The sequence below is a fragment of the Prionailurus viverrinus genome, chromosome A3 (assembly GCF_022837055.1).
Source record: "Prionailurus viverrinus isolate Anna chromosome A3, UM_Priviv_1.0, whole genome shotgun sequence".
Taxonomy (NCBI): domain Eukaryota; kingdom Metazoa; phylum Chordata; class Mammalia; order Carnivora; family Felidae; genus Prionailurus; species Prionailurus viverrinus.
The window spans coordinates 26,905,550-26,924,030 of record NC_062563.1 but is presented as its reverse complement, the minus strand read 5'-3'; the positions used below and the strand labels follow the sequence as shown (position 1 = coordinate 26,924,030).

At 48.8% G+C, this 18,481-nt stretch overlaps 1 protein-coding gene across 1 annotated transcript in view; it reads left to right on the top strand.

Annotated features, from left to right (window-relative positions):
• Positions 1–17,974, top strand: part of TTLL9 (tubulin tyrosine ligase like 9) — a 42,030-nt gene extending 24,056 nt beyond the window's left edge. Inside the window, exons 8-15 of the mRNA XM_047851200.1 lie at positions 1,074–1,164; positions 2,085–2,125; positions 3,022–3,109; positions 8,957–9,015; positions 10,009–10,205; positions 11,917–12,030; positions 13,440–13,564; positions 17,673–17,974. Of these exons, the coding sequence (XP_047707156.1) occupies positions 1,074–1,164; positions 2,085–2,125; positions 3,022–3,109; positions 8,957–9,015; positions 10,009–10,205; positions 11,917–12,030; positions 13,440–13,564; positions 17,673–17,749 (792 nt within the window). The 3' untranslated portion in view covers positions 17,750–17,974. The remainder of the gene's footprint in view (positions 1–1,073; positions 1,165–2,084; positions 2,126–3,021; positions 3,110–8,956; positions 9,016–10,008; positions 10,206–11,916; positions 12,031–13,439; positions 13,565–17,672) is intronic.
• Positions 17,975–18,481: the final 507 nt, after the last annotated feature.

Sequence of the window (18,481 nt, the reverse complement as noted above, 5' to 3'; positions counted from 1 at the left end):
GGGGATGATAGAAGGTGTAGAAAATTCTGCCCTGGGGGCCAGAGACCCTGAGTTCCAGTGGCTCCCTGCCATCAGGCCCTTGTGTGACCTCACCAAGTATGCGCCATTCGCCTTTGGGCCTCAGTTTTGTCACATGGTTACCGTGAAGGGGACAGCGGCTGAGAAGGGGCTTTGCAGACCATGGGGTGCTGTGCAGGTGTGAGAGAGAGCCTTGCTGCGCTGGCCAGGAAAGGATTCGCAGGCAGAGACGGGAGAGGAAAGTCCCCGGGCACCTGCGTGGCCCTCCAGGCAGCACGGACCAATGGAATTTTCTACAGAGGCGGAACGGTGTATGCCTGTGCTCTCCAGTACCGTGACCACTAGCTACGTGCTGACACTGAGCAGCTGAAATGAAGCTGGTGTCCCTCAAGGACTGGATTTTAAATTTCTTTTCGTTCTTTTATCTACATGACATTTACCATCTTAACGACTTTAAGCGTATAATTTAGGGGCATTAAGTGTATTCACATCATTGTGCAACCACCACCACCATCCACCTCCAGAACTCTCGTCCGCTTCCAGAACTCTGTCCCCAGGAAACACTAACTCCGTTTCCCAGCAGCCCCCCCAACCCAGCCCCTGGCAGCCACTCTTCTACTTTCTGTGTCCGTGGATCTGACTCCTCCAGGGACCTCGTCTAAATGGACTCCTACAGTGTTTGTCCTTTTGTATCTGGCTTATTTCACTTAGCGTAATGGCTTCAAGGTTCATCCACGTGACAGCATTTAAATTCACTTATTTTTAAGCAGTTTAAATGTAAATAGACAGCACAGGTCTAGAGGTTAAACGCGGAAGCTCTGGGCCCAGCCTGCGTGTGGGTCCACGTCCCAGCTGTGCCACGGAGCAGCTGTGTGACCTTGGGCAAGTTGCTTCCCCTCTCTGTGCTTCAGTTTGCTCATCTGTAAAATGGGGGATAACGTTCGCCCTTCCCTGATAGGGTTGATTTAAAGACCAAACGAGGAGAGTGTCTAGCACGATGCCTCCTGCACGGGAAATGCTCCGTAGATGTTAATAATAGTTCTTGTTACAACCAGGACGCAAGAAGTTCTGAAGACCAGAAGGATGAAATCCCCGTGGAGAACTACGTAGCTCAGCGCTATATCGAAAACCCCTACCTGATAGGAGGTGAGATGGCGGTCTCTGCCCAGAACAGAGGGCCACTTGGCTCCTCTCACCGCTTCGGGCAACATCCTCCCTCCCCTCCCCCAGTGACCCCATCCTCTCTCGTAGCTTTCAACACCCCCAGATGCCAGTGACCTCCCAGCTTTCTGTCTCCAGCCGGGACCTCACCCCGGCAGCCCGGATCCTGATGTCCCACCGACCCTTGGGCACCTCCCGGCAGCTCACACCCAATATGCCTAAGATCCAACCCTCGCCCTCCCGCTGCCATATGGCTCATTCCCCAGCCTCCCCGTCGGGATACAGCCCCTCCAGCCCCTGGTTGCTAAGCCAGAGGCCAGAGACCGTTGTGGGTGTGTTTCTCTCTTCCCCTCCCATGTCTGACCTCCATCAAGCTCCCACGCAGCTCTTGAATCCATCTGACCCCCTCCATCCTGGTTCTGGCCACTGTCCCCTCCCATCCTCACTGATGCCCACTGCTACTCTGGTCCCTTATGCTCCGCTCCAGCACAGTACCCAGGGGGACAAGATCCCCTCAGTGGCTTCCCATGGTTGCTAAAACAGAATCCAAATATTGCACGTGAGCTGGCCCCTGCTGACCTCACTGACCTCGTCTCCTTCCACTCTGCCCTTGGACCGAGCCCTTTGCTCAGGCAGTCCCTCCTGCCCCAAGGCCCGCCCCCTCCAGGCTGGGGGGCACCTCTCTTCCTCTAGGCCACCGCTTCTCCACGAAGCCTTCCTTGATCCCCTGTCTCCAGCCTTTCCCCCACATTAACCACGTCCCCTCCTCGTTACCTTCTCCTTGTACCTCTTGTGCTTTTTATTGGCATTCACCTCTGCCCGTCCACTGCTCTAACCCCCAAACCTACCATGCTGCCTGGCACACGGTCAGTATTTGTTGCATGAATTCTTTCCTTGCCTGACAGGCTGCAAGTTTGACCTGCGCGTCTACGTGCTGGTGATGTCGGTGAGTAGCTAAGATGGGGCCCTCCTCCAGCAGCAGGTAAGGAAGAGCTGGGCCAGGAGACAGGGGGCAGAAGCCATTCTGGGGGGTGCCTATGTGAGCCTGCCTGGGAGAGCCCAGGGGGCGTCTGAGGGTAAGGCGGGGGCCCGTAAACAGATCCCATTTCTGCCATCTCAGAGACCCGAGTCTGGATTTGCCGCCCGCCTGTCCTTTATTCACTCAGCCATTCGTGGTAACCGCAGCTGACCTTTACCAAGCACCTCCTAAGTACCAAACCCCGGTATTCGGCAGGTTTTACTACGTTTGGTCCTCCTAATGACCGGGGAGGCGGGTTCTATTATTATCCTCATGTTACAGATGAGGAAACAGAATCAGAGGGGGTTGAGTGGCTTACCCGAGGTCACGCACAGGTGACGGACAGACCTGGGCTCCCAATCCAGGCAGCCTAGTGCCAGAGTCTACTCTCAGACAAGGAGCTGCCATACCGCCTCTCCCCACCCATTCGTTCAGCAACCGTTCAAACCTTCGTGAGGTGCTTCTCAATGTGGGGCATGAGGACATAGGGGCGTGGGAGGCGGGCTCAGCCCCTGGGCTCCTGGAGCTGAGCGTCTGGTGGGGAACGTGGACACACCCGGAAGGGTGTCGCGCGTGGTAGCGGAGCAGAGAAGAGTCTCGTTCATTCGGTTCCCTTCTGTGTCTTCTCCCCGCCCCTGACACCAGGGAGGGAGGGGGTAGAATCAGAGGAGGCTGTTTGGACGGATTCTTGAGGGGTGATGTGAGAAGGAAGGAAGGGAGGGCACTCCAGGTGGAAGAAACAGCGGGTGCAAAAGCTAGGAGGGGCAGATTGCTCGTATTCACCCCCCTCCCCTTCCCCTCCCTCCTTTCCCTCCTCGACACAGTACATCCCGCTGCGGGCCTGGCTGTACCGGGACGGCTTCGCCCGATTCTCCAACACCCGCTTCACACTGAGCAGCATCGATGACCAGTGTATCCTCGGATCCCGTCTGCCCAGCCCCCTTGCGCCCTGCCCCTCCCCATCCCCCCAGCTGGTCAGAGAGAGCTTCTTCATTCCACCGAGTGCCGAGCCGCGGTCTCGGCACAGGAGATACAGCAGTGGACAAGACGGGCCTGGTCCCTCCCTCCGGGAGCTGGCAGTCTTGTGGGGGTGGGGGAACCCCCGGTGATCCCAGGGGAGCAGCCCCACTCTGCTCAGAGCAGCTCACCCCAAACTTCTCTGCTCGCTCCACACTGACTCACATTCACAGGATGGGAGGGCTCGAGCTCCTTTGGAGAATGTTTGCATCCTTCCATGTGCCTAGACATTGGCTCACACATTCACTCAAACACAATGCCCTCTTCACCCATCAAACTGGCAGAGACCAAAAATATGATCACACACTATGCTGGCGAGGCTGGGGGAATACGTGTGTCGCTGGTGGCGTGTAAGTGGGTACAACCACTCCAGAGGCAATCTGGCAAATGTCTATCAAAAGACAAAAGCTATACCCTCTGACCCAGCAAATTGCCTTCTGAGAATTTACCCGACATGTACACTCACAACATAGGAAAAGAGAGGTTTAAAGGCAATGCACTGCTCAGCCTTGTTTGTGAGAGAGAGAGAGAAAAAAAGGAAATAAAACAAACTGCTCATTTACATGATGGAATACTATGCAGCTGTTAAAAAGGAATGGGGCCGTGCTTTATGTACAGATATGAAATAATCCCTGTGACGTATTGTTAATTGGAAAAGAACAAAGTATAGAACTCTGAAAAGTATGCTTCCATTAACATTTCAAATTATATCTCTGTATATGTTTGTATCCATGTGCAGACATCTCTAGAAGGAAGTATAAGAAATTGGGAACGGAAGTTGCCTTTGGGATGAGAACTGGGCGGGTGGGGACAGGGGTGGGGAGGAGATAGTTCCTCAGGCACATTTTGATGCCTTTTGACTTTTGAACCACGTGAGTGTATTATCTGGTTAGAATACTGACATCAAAAATAATGTTTCTAAGATTTTTAGATGTGGGGCGCCTGGGTGACTCAGTTGGTTAAGCGTCCAACTTTGGCTCAGGTTATGGTCTCATGGTTCATGGGTTCAAGCCCCGCTTCGAGCTCTGTGCTGACAGCTCAGAGCCTGCAGCCTGCTTCGGATTCTGTGTCTTCCTCTCTCTCTGCCCCTCCCGACTCATGCTCTGTCTCTCAAAAATAAACATAAGATTTTTAGACATGAGCATCAGAAGCAAAGAGGCCGGCAATCCAGAAATGGAGAGATGATAAATCAGCAGGACTGGATTACCTGCCTGTGGGGGAGAGGGCTACGGAAGGTGCTGCTGCTGCTGCTGCTGCTTGGACAACATAGCTAATGCTTCCAGCCAGTTCCACCCCCTGCCTTAATTTGGTCTCTCGATTACGTGTCTGTCCCGAGCTCATGCACATGCATCGCCTGCGTGTTAGAATGGGAGTTGGCCCTGCAGAGTATTTCTAACAATTTCCCCCCCTATTTTTCCAAGTCCAGCATTTTTTAAATTTTTTATTAAGAAATTTTTTTTTTAACGTTTATTTACTATTGAGAGACAGAGCATGAGCAGGGGAGGGGCAGAGAGAGGGGGAGACGCAGAATCTGAAGCAGGCTCCAGGCTCGGAGCTGTCAGCACAGAGCCCAACATGGGGCTCGAACTCATGAACCGTGAGATCATGACCTGAGCCGAAGTTGGACGCTTAACCGACCGAGCCACCCAGGCGCCCCAACTCTAGCATTTTTAGTATGTTTGTTTATGTGATTCTAGCAAGCATTTAACATATGCAAGTCATCATTCATTGTAGTTTTATTTTTTGGCCGCCATGTGTTTTGTTAAAATTAAATGACACGCGTAAAACCCTTAGGACAGTGCCCGGCACAAAGTGAGCGTTCAGCACACGTTAGTGGTCCCCCGTTCCCTACTTAAAAGTGCTTGTATATCTCGGGTCATGGCTCCTTGTTAAACAGACCCCGGCCTTTCCCAGGACTAGTTTCTAGTGAACAAGCCTTTGCTGTTTTCACAGTGAGTCAATGCACATGATGTTCTACAACTTCTTTCAATTGTTTTTAATTTTCAAACGTTGAAATATTTAAAATATATACAAAAATGCAGAAAAAAGACTATAAGAGAAATCCAGGCATCCACCACCCAGATTTAGCAGATATTAATATTTTGCTGTATGTGTTTCGTATATTACACACCAACTTTTAAAATAATAAAGCAACTTTGGATCATAAAGTAATAAGACATTTTAACCTGACCTTAAATATACAGATTTACATTTTTTAAATGTTTTTTTCCTTTTATTTTTTTAATTTACATCCAAGTTAGTTAGCATATGGTGCAACAATGATTTCAGGAGTAGATTCCTTAATGCCCCTTACCCATTTAGCCCACCCCCGTCCCACAACCCCTCCAGTAACCCTCTGTTCTCCATATTTAAGAGTTAGAGATTTATATTTTTATATATAGTTCACATACAGTTATTCATATATATATGTATGTATGTGCACACACAAAATATAAAAATAATGACCTCAGCACTGTAACAATAAATAGAAACAAGTTAAAACACCCTTGAAGGATGGCAAAATGAACGATAAAACATCTACATGCTATTGTACAGCTGTTATAATGAGGCCAATTAAAATATCATGGAAAGTTGGGGCGCCTGGGTGGCGCAGTCGGTTAAGCGTCCGACTTCAGCCAGGTCACGATCTCGCGGTCCGTGAGTTCGAGCCCCGCGTCGGGCTCTGGGCTGATGGCTCAGAGCCTGGAGCCTGTTTCCGATTCTGTGTCTCCCTCTCTCTCTGCCCCTCCCCCGTTCATGCTCTGTCTCTCTCTGTCCCCAAAATAAATAAACCTTGAAAAAAAAATAAAAAAAAATAATAAAATAAAATAAAATATCATGGAAAGGTATGTAAGACAGACTATTAAAATGAAAAACAACATACAGGTATAGACCTGGTGTGTTTATAATCCTAGTTTTGCTCTTAAGGAAATATGTTTCTATTCAGAAGAAAGTCAGAAGGATGTTCACTAATTTATAAACTCTGAACACCAAGGAGGATTAGAATCAGGCCAGGAACGTTTATTTTCACCTTTACACGTTTTCCTATATTATGAATTGTTTTTACAACCATTATGTATTACTTTAATAATAAAAATAATAAAACACTTAAAGAGTATAGCTTTCACAATGTAAGTAGTAAAGCCGTTTAAAGGCAAATCAGAAAATTCAGAAAATGTACAAAAAGGAAAAACAGAAAAGAAAAGAAACCTTCTGTGTTCTTATTTTCTAGAGACAATTACTTACCCTGACGGATTTTCTCCCAGGTTCGTTTGTACAGTTTGTTGTTGTTGCATTTTATAAAGGAGTGATCTCAACTGTATAAACATAACTTTTTTTCCCTACACATATCAGTATTTTCCTTGTAGACATTTTTTATTAGTTATAAAGTATCCCACCGAGTAGACTTATTGGTTTATTAATCTTCCACCCTGCAGGCATTTAGAAAGTATTCTGCTTCCTCCAATTATGACACACAATGCTGGAAAGAAACATATTTTTCATAAATCTTTTACCATATTTAATTTTTCCTTCAGACGACATTGCAGAGGTGTAAATACTGGGTCAAGGGTATATGGGCCAGATTGTTTTACAGAAGGTTCTTTTGTATTTTTATTACTCTTCCATTGACAGGGCCCATTTTATCCCAGCTCTCCCTGCTGAAGACAATCATTTGATTTTATTTTTTCAAACAGTTTGGAACTTAAAAAAAAAAAGTTTATTTATTTAGAGCGCGCATCAGTGGGGGAAGGGCAGAGAGAGAGAGGGAGAGAGAAAAACCCAAGCAGGCTCCGAGCTGTCCGTGCAGAGCACGACACTGGGCATGATCCCACGAACCGTGAAATCATGACCTGAGCTGAAATCAAGTCGGATGCTCAGCCGACTGAGCCACCCAGGCGCCCCTGAAGACAATCATTTAAAAAAGACTTTTCTGGGGTGCCTGGGTGGCTCAGTCGGTTGAGCATCCAACTTCGGCTCAGGTCATGATCTCGCGGTTCGTGAGTTCGAGCCCCACATTGGGCTCTGTGCTGATGGCTGGGAGCCTGGAGCCTGCTTCAGATTCTGTGTCTCCCTCTCTCTCTCCCCCTCCCCCGCTCGTGCTCTGTCTCTCTCAAAAGTAAATGAACATTAAAAAAAATTTTTTTAAAGACATTTCTAAAACAATTAGCACCCGTAGATGAAGCCTATATGGGCATTCATTACACTTGCAATGATTCTGTGAGTTTTGAGTCTTTCCAAATAAAAAGGTTAAAAAATATGTAACTGACTTAATGGGGAAGCAGGGTTTTGCCTTAGAATTTGCGTTTCTTCCAATTTGTACTTCTTCCTCATTTACATCCCTTTATTTATTGCTTTTTAATTGTTTTTTAATGTTTATTTAGTTTTGAGAGAGAAACAGCGTGAGCAGAGGAGGGGCAGAGAGAGAGGGAGACACAGAATCTGAAGCAGCTCCAGGCTCCAAGCTGTCAGCACAGAGCCTGATGTGGGGCTTGAACTCATAAACCATGAGATCCTCACCTGATCTCGTGAAGTCAGATGCTTAACCAACTGAGCCACTCGGGCGCCACCCTTCCCTTCCATTTACATCTCTTTAAAATTATGTATCTTCGGGGGCGCCTGGGTGGCGCAGTCGGTTAAGCGTCCAACTTCAGCCAGGTCACGATCTCGAGGTCCGTGAGTTCGAGCCCCGCGTCGGGCTCTGGGCTGATGGCTCGGAGCCTGGAGCCTGTTTCCGATTCTGTGTCTCCCTCTCTCTCTGCCCCTCCCCCATTCATGCTCTGTCTCTCTCTGTCCCAAAAATAAATAAACGTTGAAAAAAAAAATTAAAAAAAAAAAAGAAAATAAAATAAAATTATGTATCTTCTATTACTAGAAACATCAGACATTTTCCCAGATGGTCTTTTAGCAGTTATGTTTTCCCTGATGTTTTCATACCCCTATATCTACGTATCTATTAGGGTCATAAATTTTTATTGTTAACAATTTATGTGGGATTTTCATGTGATAAAAACATTAGTCTGTCACATTTGCTACAAATCTTTTATCTAGTCATGCTTGCTTTTCATTCTTGCCCTGATATCTGATTATTTTTATTTTTACATGGTTGGCTCTGTTCATCCACTGACTTCCTCTGTGATTTCTATTATCATTTTTTTTAAATTTTTTTTCAACTTTTTAAATTTATTTTTGGGACAGAGAGAGACAGAGCATGAACAGGGGAGGGGCAGAGAGAGAGGGAGACACAGAATTGGAAACAGGCTCCAGGCTCCGAGCCATCAGCCCAGAGCCTGACGCGGGGCTCGAACTCACGGAGCGCGAGATCGTGACCTGGCTGAAGTCGGACGCTTAACCGACTGCGCCACCCAGGCGCCCCTCTATTATCGTTTTTAAGCTAAAAAAAAATCCCGCTGAAAGATTTCATAACTAATCAACCCCACTTCTGTCCAGATTGGTTTTGATTGTTTGCTTATTCTTTGCCCATTTCCCCCACCTAAGTCCCCCCACTTAATAGAGCTCAGGGGTTAAGTGACTTGCTCAGGGGCGCACAGCCAGTAAAAGGCGCAGGTGGGATTTGAACCCAGGCCCATCTGAACTCAAGGCCCACATATGCGACGTCTGGGCCGTTGTGGCGCCTTCCTCATCAATGTCCAAGCACAAGTCTTAGTCTGATCTCTGGGGGTTCCATGGAACAGGGCTCACCCTTCTTGTTCACACTTGTCCTTGACCACCTACCTCTCCCAGATGTTCACCTCACCAATGTCGCTGTGCAAAAGACCTCTCCTGACTACCATCCAAAGAAGGTGAGGAAGCTGTGCTTCTGGCCTCCAGAGCCAGCCTTTTGGGACTGGGTTGGGGTGAGGAGATGGTGTGCCACGGAGCCCAGGACAGGCCAGTCTTGGGCTCATAGTTCCAGTTCATCGGTGAGGTCAGGACCACCCTTCCCACTTGCAGGACCCAGGACAAGAGTACAGAAGGAGGCCCACACATTGTGTGTCTGAATATTTAAAAGTTACGAATCAAAGACACACACCCTGTAACAAAATGTGTTCTATCCTCCTACCTTGAAAGTATTTTCTTTCTTTCTCTTTCTTTCTTTCTTTCTTTCTTTTTTCTTTCCCTCCCTTCCTTCCTTTCTTTTCTTTCTTTCTTTTCCTTTCTTTCTCTTTCTTTTTTCTCTCTCTTTTTCTTTCTTTCATCTATCTATCTATCATCCATCCATCCATTTATCTATCTAATAACCTACAAGGCCATGTTCGCATTTAGAATTCTCAGACTTCTCAGAGTTAAGAGCCAGAACAGAGGGGCACAGGAAGAGCTGGCTCCCAGCTCACACCTGCTCCCGTCTTTTCCCTCCCCCAGCTCCATCCTACACAGTGGGGGCCTCCTGCATATACGTACCCCTAGCCCCCCGAAAACAGTAACCAGTTGGTCATCTTTGGGCCTCAGGGTACACCCATGGTCAGTGCAGTCTGTCCCCAGGAAGGCAGGCCCAGGGAAGAAACCTGTGCAGGGTGTTGGGGCAGCGACTTCCGGGAGCCTGGGGACCCAGGCTGTGCTCTAGAAAGAAGCACAGGCTCTGGGAGGGCACATCCACCCCTTCCCCTGAGCATGCAGTAGCTTTGCCCTGCAAGAGGGACAAACTCAGAGTCCTCCTAATCACAGGACCCTGGTGGGAGCCTCTTGTCGAAACCCAAGGCCCGTGCTGATGGTGACTGTTGAAGGGTCCCGGCTGGCCAGGTCCCAGTTAACGGAGGCTCCCTCTCCCCCCGCTCCCTGGGTGCTTGGGGCCCCAGGGCTGCAAGTGGATGATCCAGCGCTTCCGCCAGTACCTGGCGTCCAAGCATGGGCCAGAGGCGGTGGAGACGCTCTTCAGTGACATGGACAACATCTTCATCAGGAGCCTGCAGAGCGTGCAGAAGGTGATCATCAGCGACAAGCACTGCTTTGAGCTGTACGGCTATGACATCCTCATAGACCAGGACCTCAAACCGTAAGTGGGTGGGTCGGCAGCCCGGGGCACGGGGCGGGGGGTACGTTTCACACACTCTGCACCCAGACGGCCCGGGTGTGGTCTCTGCCGCTTCCTAGTTGGACGCACTTCCTAGTTTTGTGACTCAGTTTGCCCATCTGTAAAATGGACATTGTCCTTATAGAATTATTATGAGGGATACATGAGGAATTGTCTGTAAAGCACCGAACCCCGTGCCTGGCACTAAAAGACCTTTCCCGAACATCTGCTGAGTCAGCAATCCTTCCCGAGTACCAGGCAAGAAACTTCTCTGTAAACCCTGCTGCTCTCAGGGTGCAAAGTGCCGTGTAAGGGAATATTGTTACCATGTCACTTCCTGTTAAGAATGTGGTGCATTCATGGGGCGCCTGGGTGGCTCAGTCAGTTGAGCGTCCAACTTTGGCTCAGGTCATGATTTCACGGTTTGTGAGTTCCAGCCCCGTGTCGGGCTCTTGCTGACAGCCTGGAGCCTGCTTTGGATTCTGTGTCTCCCTCTCTCTCTCTGCCCCTCCCTGCTCACGCTCTGTCTCTCAAAAATAAATAAACATTAAAAAAAAAAAAAAGGAATTTGGTGTGCTCCCACAGTCCCCACAGAGGAGGTTGAGCTGATGAGGAAGACAAGCCTGAGGTGGCAGGGACCATCGTGTGATACAACAGGACACAGAAGCCCAGTGGGTTTGTTCTGGGCGTTTGGGGTTACACATTAAGTCAGAGGCAGAGCCAGGCCCAGGGTCATAATTTCTGGGCTGAGCTACTCCCTGCCTGCACTGCGGCTCCCGAGCTCCTTCCCCAGGGTCACTGGATAGGTGCTGAGGGCTTTCCGAGCCAGCAGTTGGAGCCCTAGACTGATACCTATGTCAGACCCAGGTTCAAGGAAACAGGGTCCGGGTGCCAGCGGGTCTCTCCTTTGCCCCCTGCTACAAGACGTGGCTGCGGGTATTAAAGTGGACACTGATGGGGAAACAAGCTTGGGGGTGGGAGGGGGGCCCGAGTCTGCCACTCACCTGCCGGATGGGTCCTTCCCTCTCTGTGCCCCAGGTTCTTGTCTGTAAATGACCGGATTTGCACAAAACAAGGGTTTGCAAGCTCTAGGCCCTTGGGCTGCTTTTGGCCACAGACGCTTCAATTTTGGAGTTCAAATTATGTTCCTTGTAAATTCATTTGAGCATCTCGAAAAACTGGGAGATGTTTACACAACAGTCTGGATGTTCGCCTTTTCTGGAAAACTCAGAACCCTGGGCTCACACTCCCACAGGGTGACAGTCTCCTGGAGGGGCCACCGCTTTAGAGTGGAATGTTCTTCCCGGTTCACCGCTCTCCACCCCTCCCAGCTCCTGCCGCCCTCAGCAGCCATTGCCCACACATGCAAAAGTTCACTAGGAAACGGGACTTTGTCTTGTATTCACAGCTCTAGTGGGAGAAGGAAGAGCAATACGAGGGCACCAAGATCATTCCACCCCCTCCAGCTTGCCTCGTTTGGGTACCACCTGGCCCCAGTGGGGATTTCAAGTTTGTGACAATTGTTTTCAAAAAGTTTTAGCCACTGAAACCTTTCTTCTAGTGGAAAAATGGAGACAGCAACCTTGGTTGAATTGAGGGTTGGGCCCAGGCACCCCATCTAGCCTCTCCATGAAATTCCAGGGTCCCCAGGGACCAGGCAACCCTAAGGCTCTCCATTCCCCTCCTTCCCCAGGTGGCTCCTGGAGGTCAACGCATCCCCATCGCTGACAGCCAGCAGCCAGGAGGACTATGAGCTCAAGACCTGCCTTCTGGAAGATACCCTGCATGTCGTGGACATGGAGGCCAGGTGAGGGAAGGCAGCCTCACTCAGGCACCCCTGTATGTGACAGTTGGGGCTCCCATCAAGGAAGATAGAGAACTCAGAACCCTGGGACTTGAGTGGCCCTTAGAGATGGTTCGGGCCTGCTCACCATTTTACAGATGGACAAACTGAGATGTCCACACAGGGTTGGATCCTGGTCCAAGGACTCAGCCCTTTTGAGGCACAGCAGGGCCAACTATATAGCCTTCTGAGATTCAGTCCAGCAGGATTTCCATGAGACCCTGGACTTCACCTGTCTAAGCCTGTTTTCTGGTCTGTAAAATGGGAAACCTCATGTTAACCCCCAGGATTGTTGAATTAATCTACTAAGATAATTTATTATAAAGTGCCTTGCTCATAATAAGTGCTCAATAAGAGACTATCTACTGTTATTTTTTAAAATGTTTTTATTTATTTTTGAGACAGAGCGAGACAGAGCATGAGCAGGGGGAGGGGCAGAGAGAGAGGGAGACACAGAATCCAAAGCAGGCTCCAGGCTCTGAGCTGTCAGCACAGAGCCTGACACGGGGCTTGAACCCACAAACCATGAGATCATGACTTGTGCCAAAGTCAGAAGCTTAACCGACTGAGCCACTCAGGTGCCCTGAGACTATCTACTGTTATAACGATGCGCATATGATGGGAAAACCCAGGGTCTGACTTCAGGAATGGCTGAATCCAGATGCTCAGTCAGTATTGGTTGATTCCCTTTCTTTCCCTTTCTCCTTCTCCGTGACCCACCTCTTTCCTGTGTATTAGCTTTTTCCCAATTATTCCAGCAAAAGTTTGAGGGCTAACTCTCATTCTTATTCGTGGGGATTATGTCAATGCCTATCTCTGAACCAATCATTGTGACTCTGATTGCCTGGGCCTACATGTTGTGCCCATCTCCCAGGGGAGTAGGATCAGCCCTGAGCTGAGCCATGTGAGTGAGAGAGGGAGGAGTGGTTCTCAAAAAAACCCAAGGTACCCTGAGGCTGAAAGAAGCTGAAATGGGTGCTGAGCAGGTAGAACCTCAAGTGTCCTCTGTATCTACCATCATTCACTCATTCAACAAACATTTGAGCTCCTACTATGTGCCAAGACCTGTGCCCCACACCAGGGACACAGTAAAGGACACAACAGACCTAGTCCCTGCCTTCCTGGAGTTTATAGTCTGGGAGGGACAGCAGACTTTAAGTATAAGTAGGTTCATGTTACCGAGGGCAAGGGTGGGAGCCTGGGGACAGTATGGGAGACGACCCCTCTGAAACCTGGGAAATGGGTGAACAAAAGAAGAAATGCTGACAGCGTGGGCACGTGCAGGGTGCCGGGAGGGATCAGGAGCCTGGCCTGGGTCTTAGGGCTTCATCAGGTGCACCTTCATTAGCCCCTTGTATCTCCTGCCCGTCTAGGCTCACAGGAAGGGAGAAGCGAGTGGGAGGCTTTGACCTCATGTGGAATGATGGCCCTGTCAGCCGAGAAGAGGGGGCTCCTGACCTGTCAGGGATGGGGAATTTTGTGACCAACACACACCTTGGTAAGTGGGGCCAGGTGGGGAGTGGGCATGGGGGATGTGTCATGAGAGGAGCCAGGTAGTCTAGGAGGCAGCTTGGCATAGCGGTTAGACCGTTTTAATTTGATCTACAATTTACCAGCTGTGTGACCTTGGGCAAGGGACTTAACCTCTCTGTTCCTCATCTGTAAAATGGAGACAAAGGAGTTTTTATCTCAACATATGCCTAGAACGCCACCTGGCACATAGCAAGAGATATTATTCATCTATGAGGAGGTGGATTGCAAAAGGCTTAGGTGGAAAAGAACTCCAAAAATGTACAATGTGGTAAAAGAAATTAAGGACTTCAGGGCTTGACCTTAAACTTGGTTTTTAAAAAGTGAAAAATTTTCTTGATTATAAAAATTATTCACTCATTGTAGAGTATTTGAAAACTACAAGGGAATAAAAAACCATCCAGACATAACCAGCTTCAACAATCTGTTGTATTTCCTTCCAGTTTTTCAAAAATGCCTATATTTATACTTTTTTCTTTACAACATTGGCATTGGGCTGGAGTTTTGAGTCCCACTTTTCCACATAGTATATTCCATGTCATTCAACAATACTAATAAGAGTCTCTCTTTTGGAAACACTTTTTGGCCAGGTCCAAGCTTTATGTACATTTCACTTTTAGGCAGCTTGTATCATTTTATAGATGGAGAAATGGTCTCCAGGTGTTACACAACTTGCTGAAGGTCCCAGTTATAAGTGATGAGGAGTTGAACTCCAATCCCTCTTACTCTAAAACCTGAATGCTTGGGTGCTAGAAAATTCTATCCCTTAGCACAATTAAAAACAAAATTACTCTACAGCTGTAAAATATTCCAGCTTGTATATAGGTCAACCTTACTAAATCAATTTCTCATAATTGAACATTTGGTATGATTCCAATTTTTTTCTTTTATAAGTAATGCCATGCTGTGATGAACATCTTCTCACATCAAGCTCAGCTGAAATTCTGGCTATTTCTTTAGGACAGATTCCTAGAAGTAGAAGTACTGGGTCAAAGGGATGGACTTATTACAGCCAAATTGCTTTTTAGAAAGAGTACACAGATTTGCCTGCTCTGAATAAAACACACACACGCACACGCACACACACACGCACACACACACAACACCACAGAAAACCTTTGTCAACTAGATAGGTAAAAAAGTAGATTTGTTTTTATGTGCATTCTGTTGATTACTGGTTATGTTGCAGAGTTTTTCAATTCGTATTTCTTCTTTTGTAAGCTGTCCATGGTCTTTATGCAGTTTTCAGTGGCTTGTTCTCTAAATTTATAAAGGCCTTGGATATCAATACATTGATGACATTACCCCTCTGTCAAATGTATTTATAAATATTTTCCTGAATTTGTTACTTGCTTTTTAAATTTTATTTAAGTGGCTTTTTTTAATGAAAAGAAGTTTTAAATCTTTTTTTAGGGTTTGATAGGATTTAGGATTGAGTTTGGCTGCAAGCAACTGAAAAGCCAAATAGTTACACAGAAAGGGAATGATCTGTTTTGAGCCACAGGATGTCTTGGGGTAGGTGACAGGGCTGACACAATGGATGCAAAATGCCCCCAGAGACCCAGCGCTTTCTTCTTTCCATTTGGCTACACTTAGTGGGTTGCCTTGGTGCTCATGCTTGTTGCCTCATGGTTGCAATATGGCTGCTCCTACTCCAGACACTGTGTCTTCGTCCCAGGCAGGAAGAAGCAGGAAGGCCCAAGGGCCAAGGCTTTTCCTTCAAGATTTGACTCTTTATTCCAAAAGGGAAACCCTCCCAGGGCTGACATCTTACTGGCAAGAACTGGGTCACATGGCCACCCCAGCTGCAAGGAAGCCTGGAGTGTCGATTAATTTGCTTGAGAAAGGAGAGGAGAGGGGATTTATGAAAGGCTTTTCTACAGCAGTGCCACCTTGTGTTGTTGCAAGATGACTCTACAGAGCTTTCAAGCTTTGATGTGTATATATATATAATCATCTGGAAATCTTGTTAAAATGCAGATTACGATTCAGTAGGTCTGGGATGCGGGCCTAACATTCTGCCTTTCTAACAAGCTCCCAGGTGATGCTCTCCTAGTTGACTGTTGCTATGTAACAAACAAACTCTCCCCAAACCTAGAGGCTCAAAACAACTTCTGTCCCATTTGCTGATTCTTCAGGTCTCGCCTGGGGTCATTCATAAGGCTGCAGGCACCTGGCCAATTCACTGAGACACAAGGCCTAGAATAGCCTCATTCGCACGGTGGTGGTTGTGATGCTGTCAGCGGGGCCTCTCTTTTCAGGTGGCCACTCATCCTCCAGCAGCCCAGCCCTGGCTTCTTCCCATGGTAGTCTCACGTTCCAAGAAGGTGGGAGACCTAGCAAAGCCCCCTGAGGCCTAGGCTCAGAAGTCCCACGGTGTAGTGTCATTCCGTCACAATCCATTAGTCAAAGCTGCTGTAGCCCAGATTCACAGGGCAAGGAAATGGAGCCCTCCACTGGGTCAAGGAGCAGCAGTCACCTTGCAGGAAGGCGTGCATATAGGAATGGAAGGAGTTGTTGCAGCCATCTTTGGCAACCATCTGCCTCAGATATTAATGCTGCTTATCCCTGGACCCTGTCTGAGTCGCAAAGATGCAGAACAGTGGCTCTCCATCTTGGCCGCTATAGGAATTATGCTGGAGCTTTCAAAAGTACTAATGTCTGCTGAAGGTAAAGATACAGTTGATCTGGCCCTTAGGAGTTTTAAAAGGTCCCAGCTGACTAAAGCACAGCCTAGTTGAGAGCCCCTGCTTTAGAAGTCTCTAGAATAATCCCCAAGTCTCCAGTCGAGCGTCTGGGTGCGAGCACAAGAGAAGCTGGTGGAGTTGGGAAGAGCCTGGATGAAATGAAGGGTTGAAGGGTCTCCGGGTGAAAAGATCAGCAGGTAACTCAGAGATGAGTCTAGAACTCCAACAAGAGGCTTGCATTGGACACAAAGATTTGGGAGTTATGAAGGAACCAGGTAGTTCCATGGAACTCACTTTGGAAAACCCAGGGGGCGCATATAGTGGGCCTCAGCTCAGTGAAGCCTTGATGATAAGTTGAGTACCCAGAAGGCTCTAGGGTGCTGAGAGGGCAGATGCCTCCAGGTCAGTGGATGGCCCGTGGCCACAGCGATGCAGTCATTCAGCCAGCATCTGTGAGTGCCATCAGTGTGCCTGGCACAGCTAAAGGACCATGGTGCTGCCTCACAGACCAGCCGTGAGAACAAACGAGAAGCGGGTAACGGCGTGAAGGTGCTGAGAGGAGGTGTCTCAGAAGCTCCTGTCGGCCTCTCAGCATGGATTGCCTGGGACACCCTTCCGGGAGTAGGGGCCACTTGCGGGGAAAATTCCTCTCTTAACCACTTGTGCCTGCCATATGGGGTTGGGTAAGGAAGGGAAGGAAGCTAACGTTTAACCTGTTAGGTACCAGGCACTATGCTAGCTTGCAATGTTTTCACCAAGCGAAGCCAAGAGGAAAGATAGTGTGGGGTAGTGGTTAAGAGCGTGGCCTGTCTGTGCTGACAGTGCAGGGCCTGCTTGGGATTCTCTCTCTCTCTCTCTCTCTCTCTCTCTCTCTCTCCCCCCACCTCTCTCTCTCTCTGCCCCTCCCCTGCTCACACTCTCAAAATTAAAAAAAAAAAAAAAAGAGCTTGGCCTCTGGAGCTAGATCTGGGTTCGGGTCTCAGTTCCGCTACTTGCGGTATGATTCGAAGCAAATTTCTTACCCTGTCTGAAACTCAGTTTTCTTCTACACGTCATTCCTGTGAAGGCTCAGCAAGTTCATCCACATTCAGCACCGGGGTTGAATGTTACCTTTTTCTGGTGATCCTTACATTCAGTCCACAAAGCAGGTATCCTGGTTGATCGATGAGAAAACTATGTTCAACAGGGGAGAATGATCTGCTTGACGGTGTGCAGTTCAGGAGTGGAGTCGGGACGAAAAACACAGGGAAAAACACAGGCCATCCGGGGTTGCATGGCTCCTGCGGGCCCTCCCTCGTCCAGGAAGTGGGAGCACAGGCCCCTCCACGCCCCCCATGTCTCCTCTACCAAGGACAGGCCATCCCAGCTAACACTCCATCTCCCTTCCAGGCTGTGTCAACGATCGGAAAAAACAGCTGAGGCAACTGTTCCGCTCCCTTCAAAGCCAGAAGAAAGCCTCCAGTTAGTCCCCGCGGTGGGGAGGAAAGCGACCCTGGGAGATGCCAGCACAGTCCTCTCCCCCCTCTTTCCAGCACAGCGGTGCCTCCAAGCACTCACCTCCCTCCCTCTGGCCTGGCAGCAGCGTTGCTGCTCACTGCTTGTTCCAGGTCCCCTGGATGCCCCCACCTGGGCACCTCTGCACCAGGAGACGGCCAATCCCTGGGACTGGATGCGTATTAACCTTGAGGGATTGGCCTGGCCATCGGGCCTCACGAGGACAACCGCAGCAAGTTCTGCTACCCCAGAGAGATCCTGTCTAATAAATGAGAACAGACCTCACTCGGAGTCACTGGGCACTGGGCCTGGCTCAGGGCATGATGCTGACCGGAGCCAGGCCCTCCTGGCTTTGAGCCTTTGATGTCTTGAAGGTCAGTGCTTAAAACGAGCCTTCAGGAGCAAGGGGTCAGGGGCTAGGGAACTGGTCTTAAGGTGTGCTTGCAAAGCAAGCACTTACTGGATTACTGGGGCTCTGGGGAAAGGCTGAGCCCTAAATACACCTTTCCCTCCATGCAACACCCTGACTTGGCGTGTCAGGAATTCATGGAGCTCCCCTGACCATCTTAACATCAACAGGCCAGAGCATCCTTGTTTTTCAAGCGGACAAGGTAAGGATCGGGAAGGCCAAGCTGCTTAGCGAGGGTCTCTGCAAAGGTGCACTTAGGAGGCAGCTAGGTGATGTGGGGCTTCTACGCACCTTC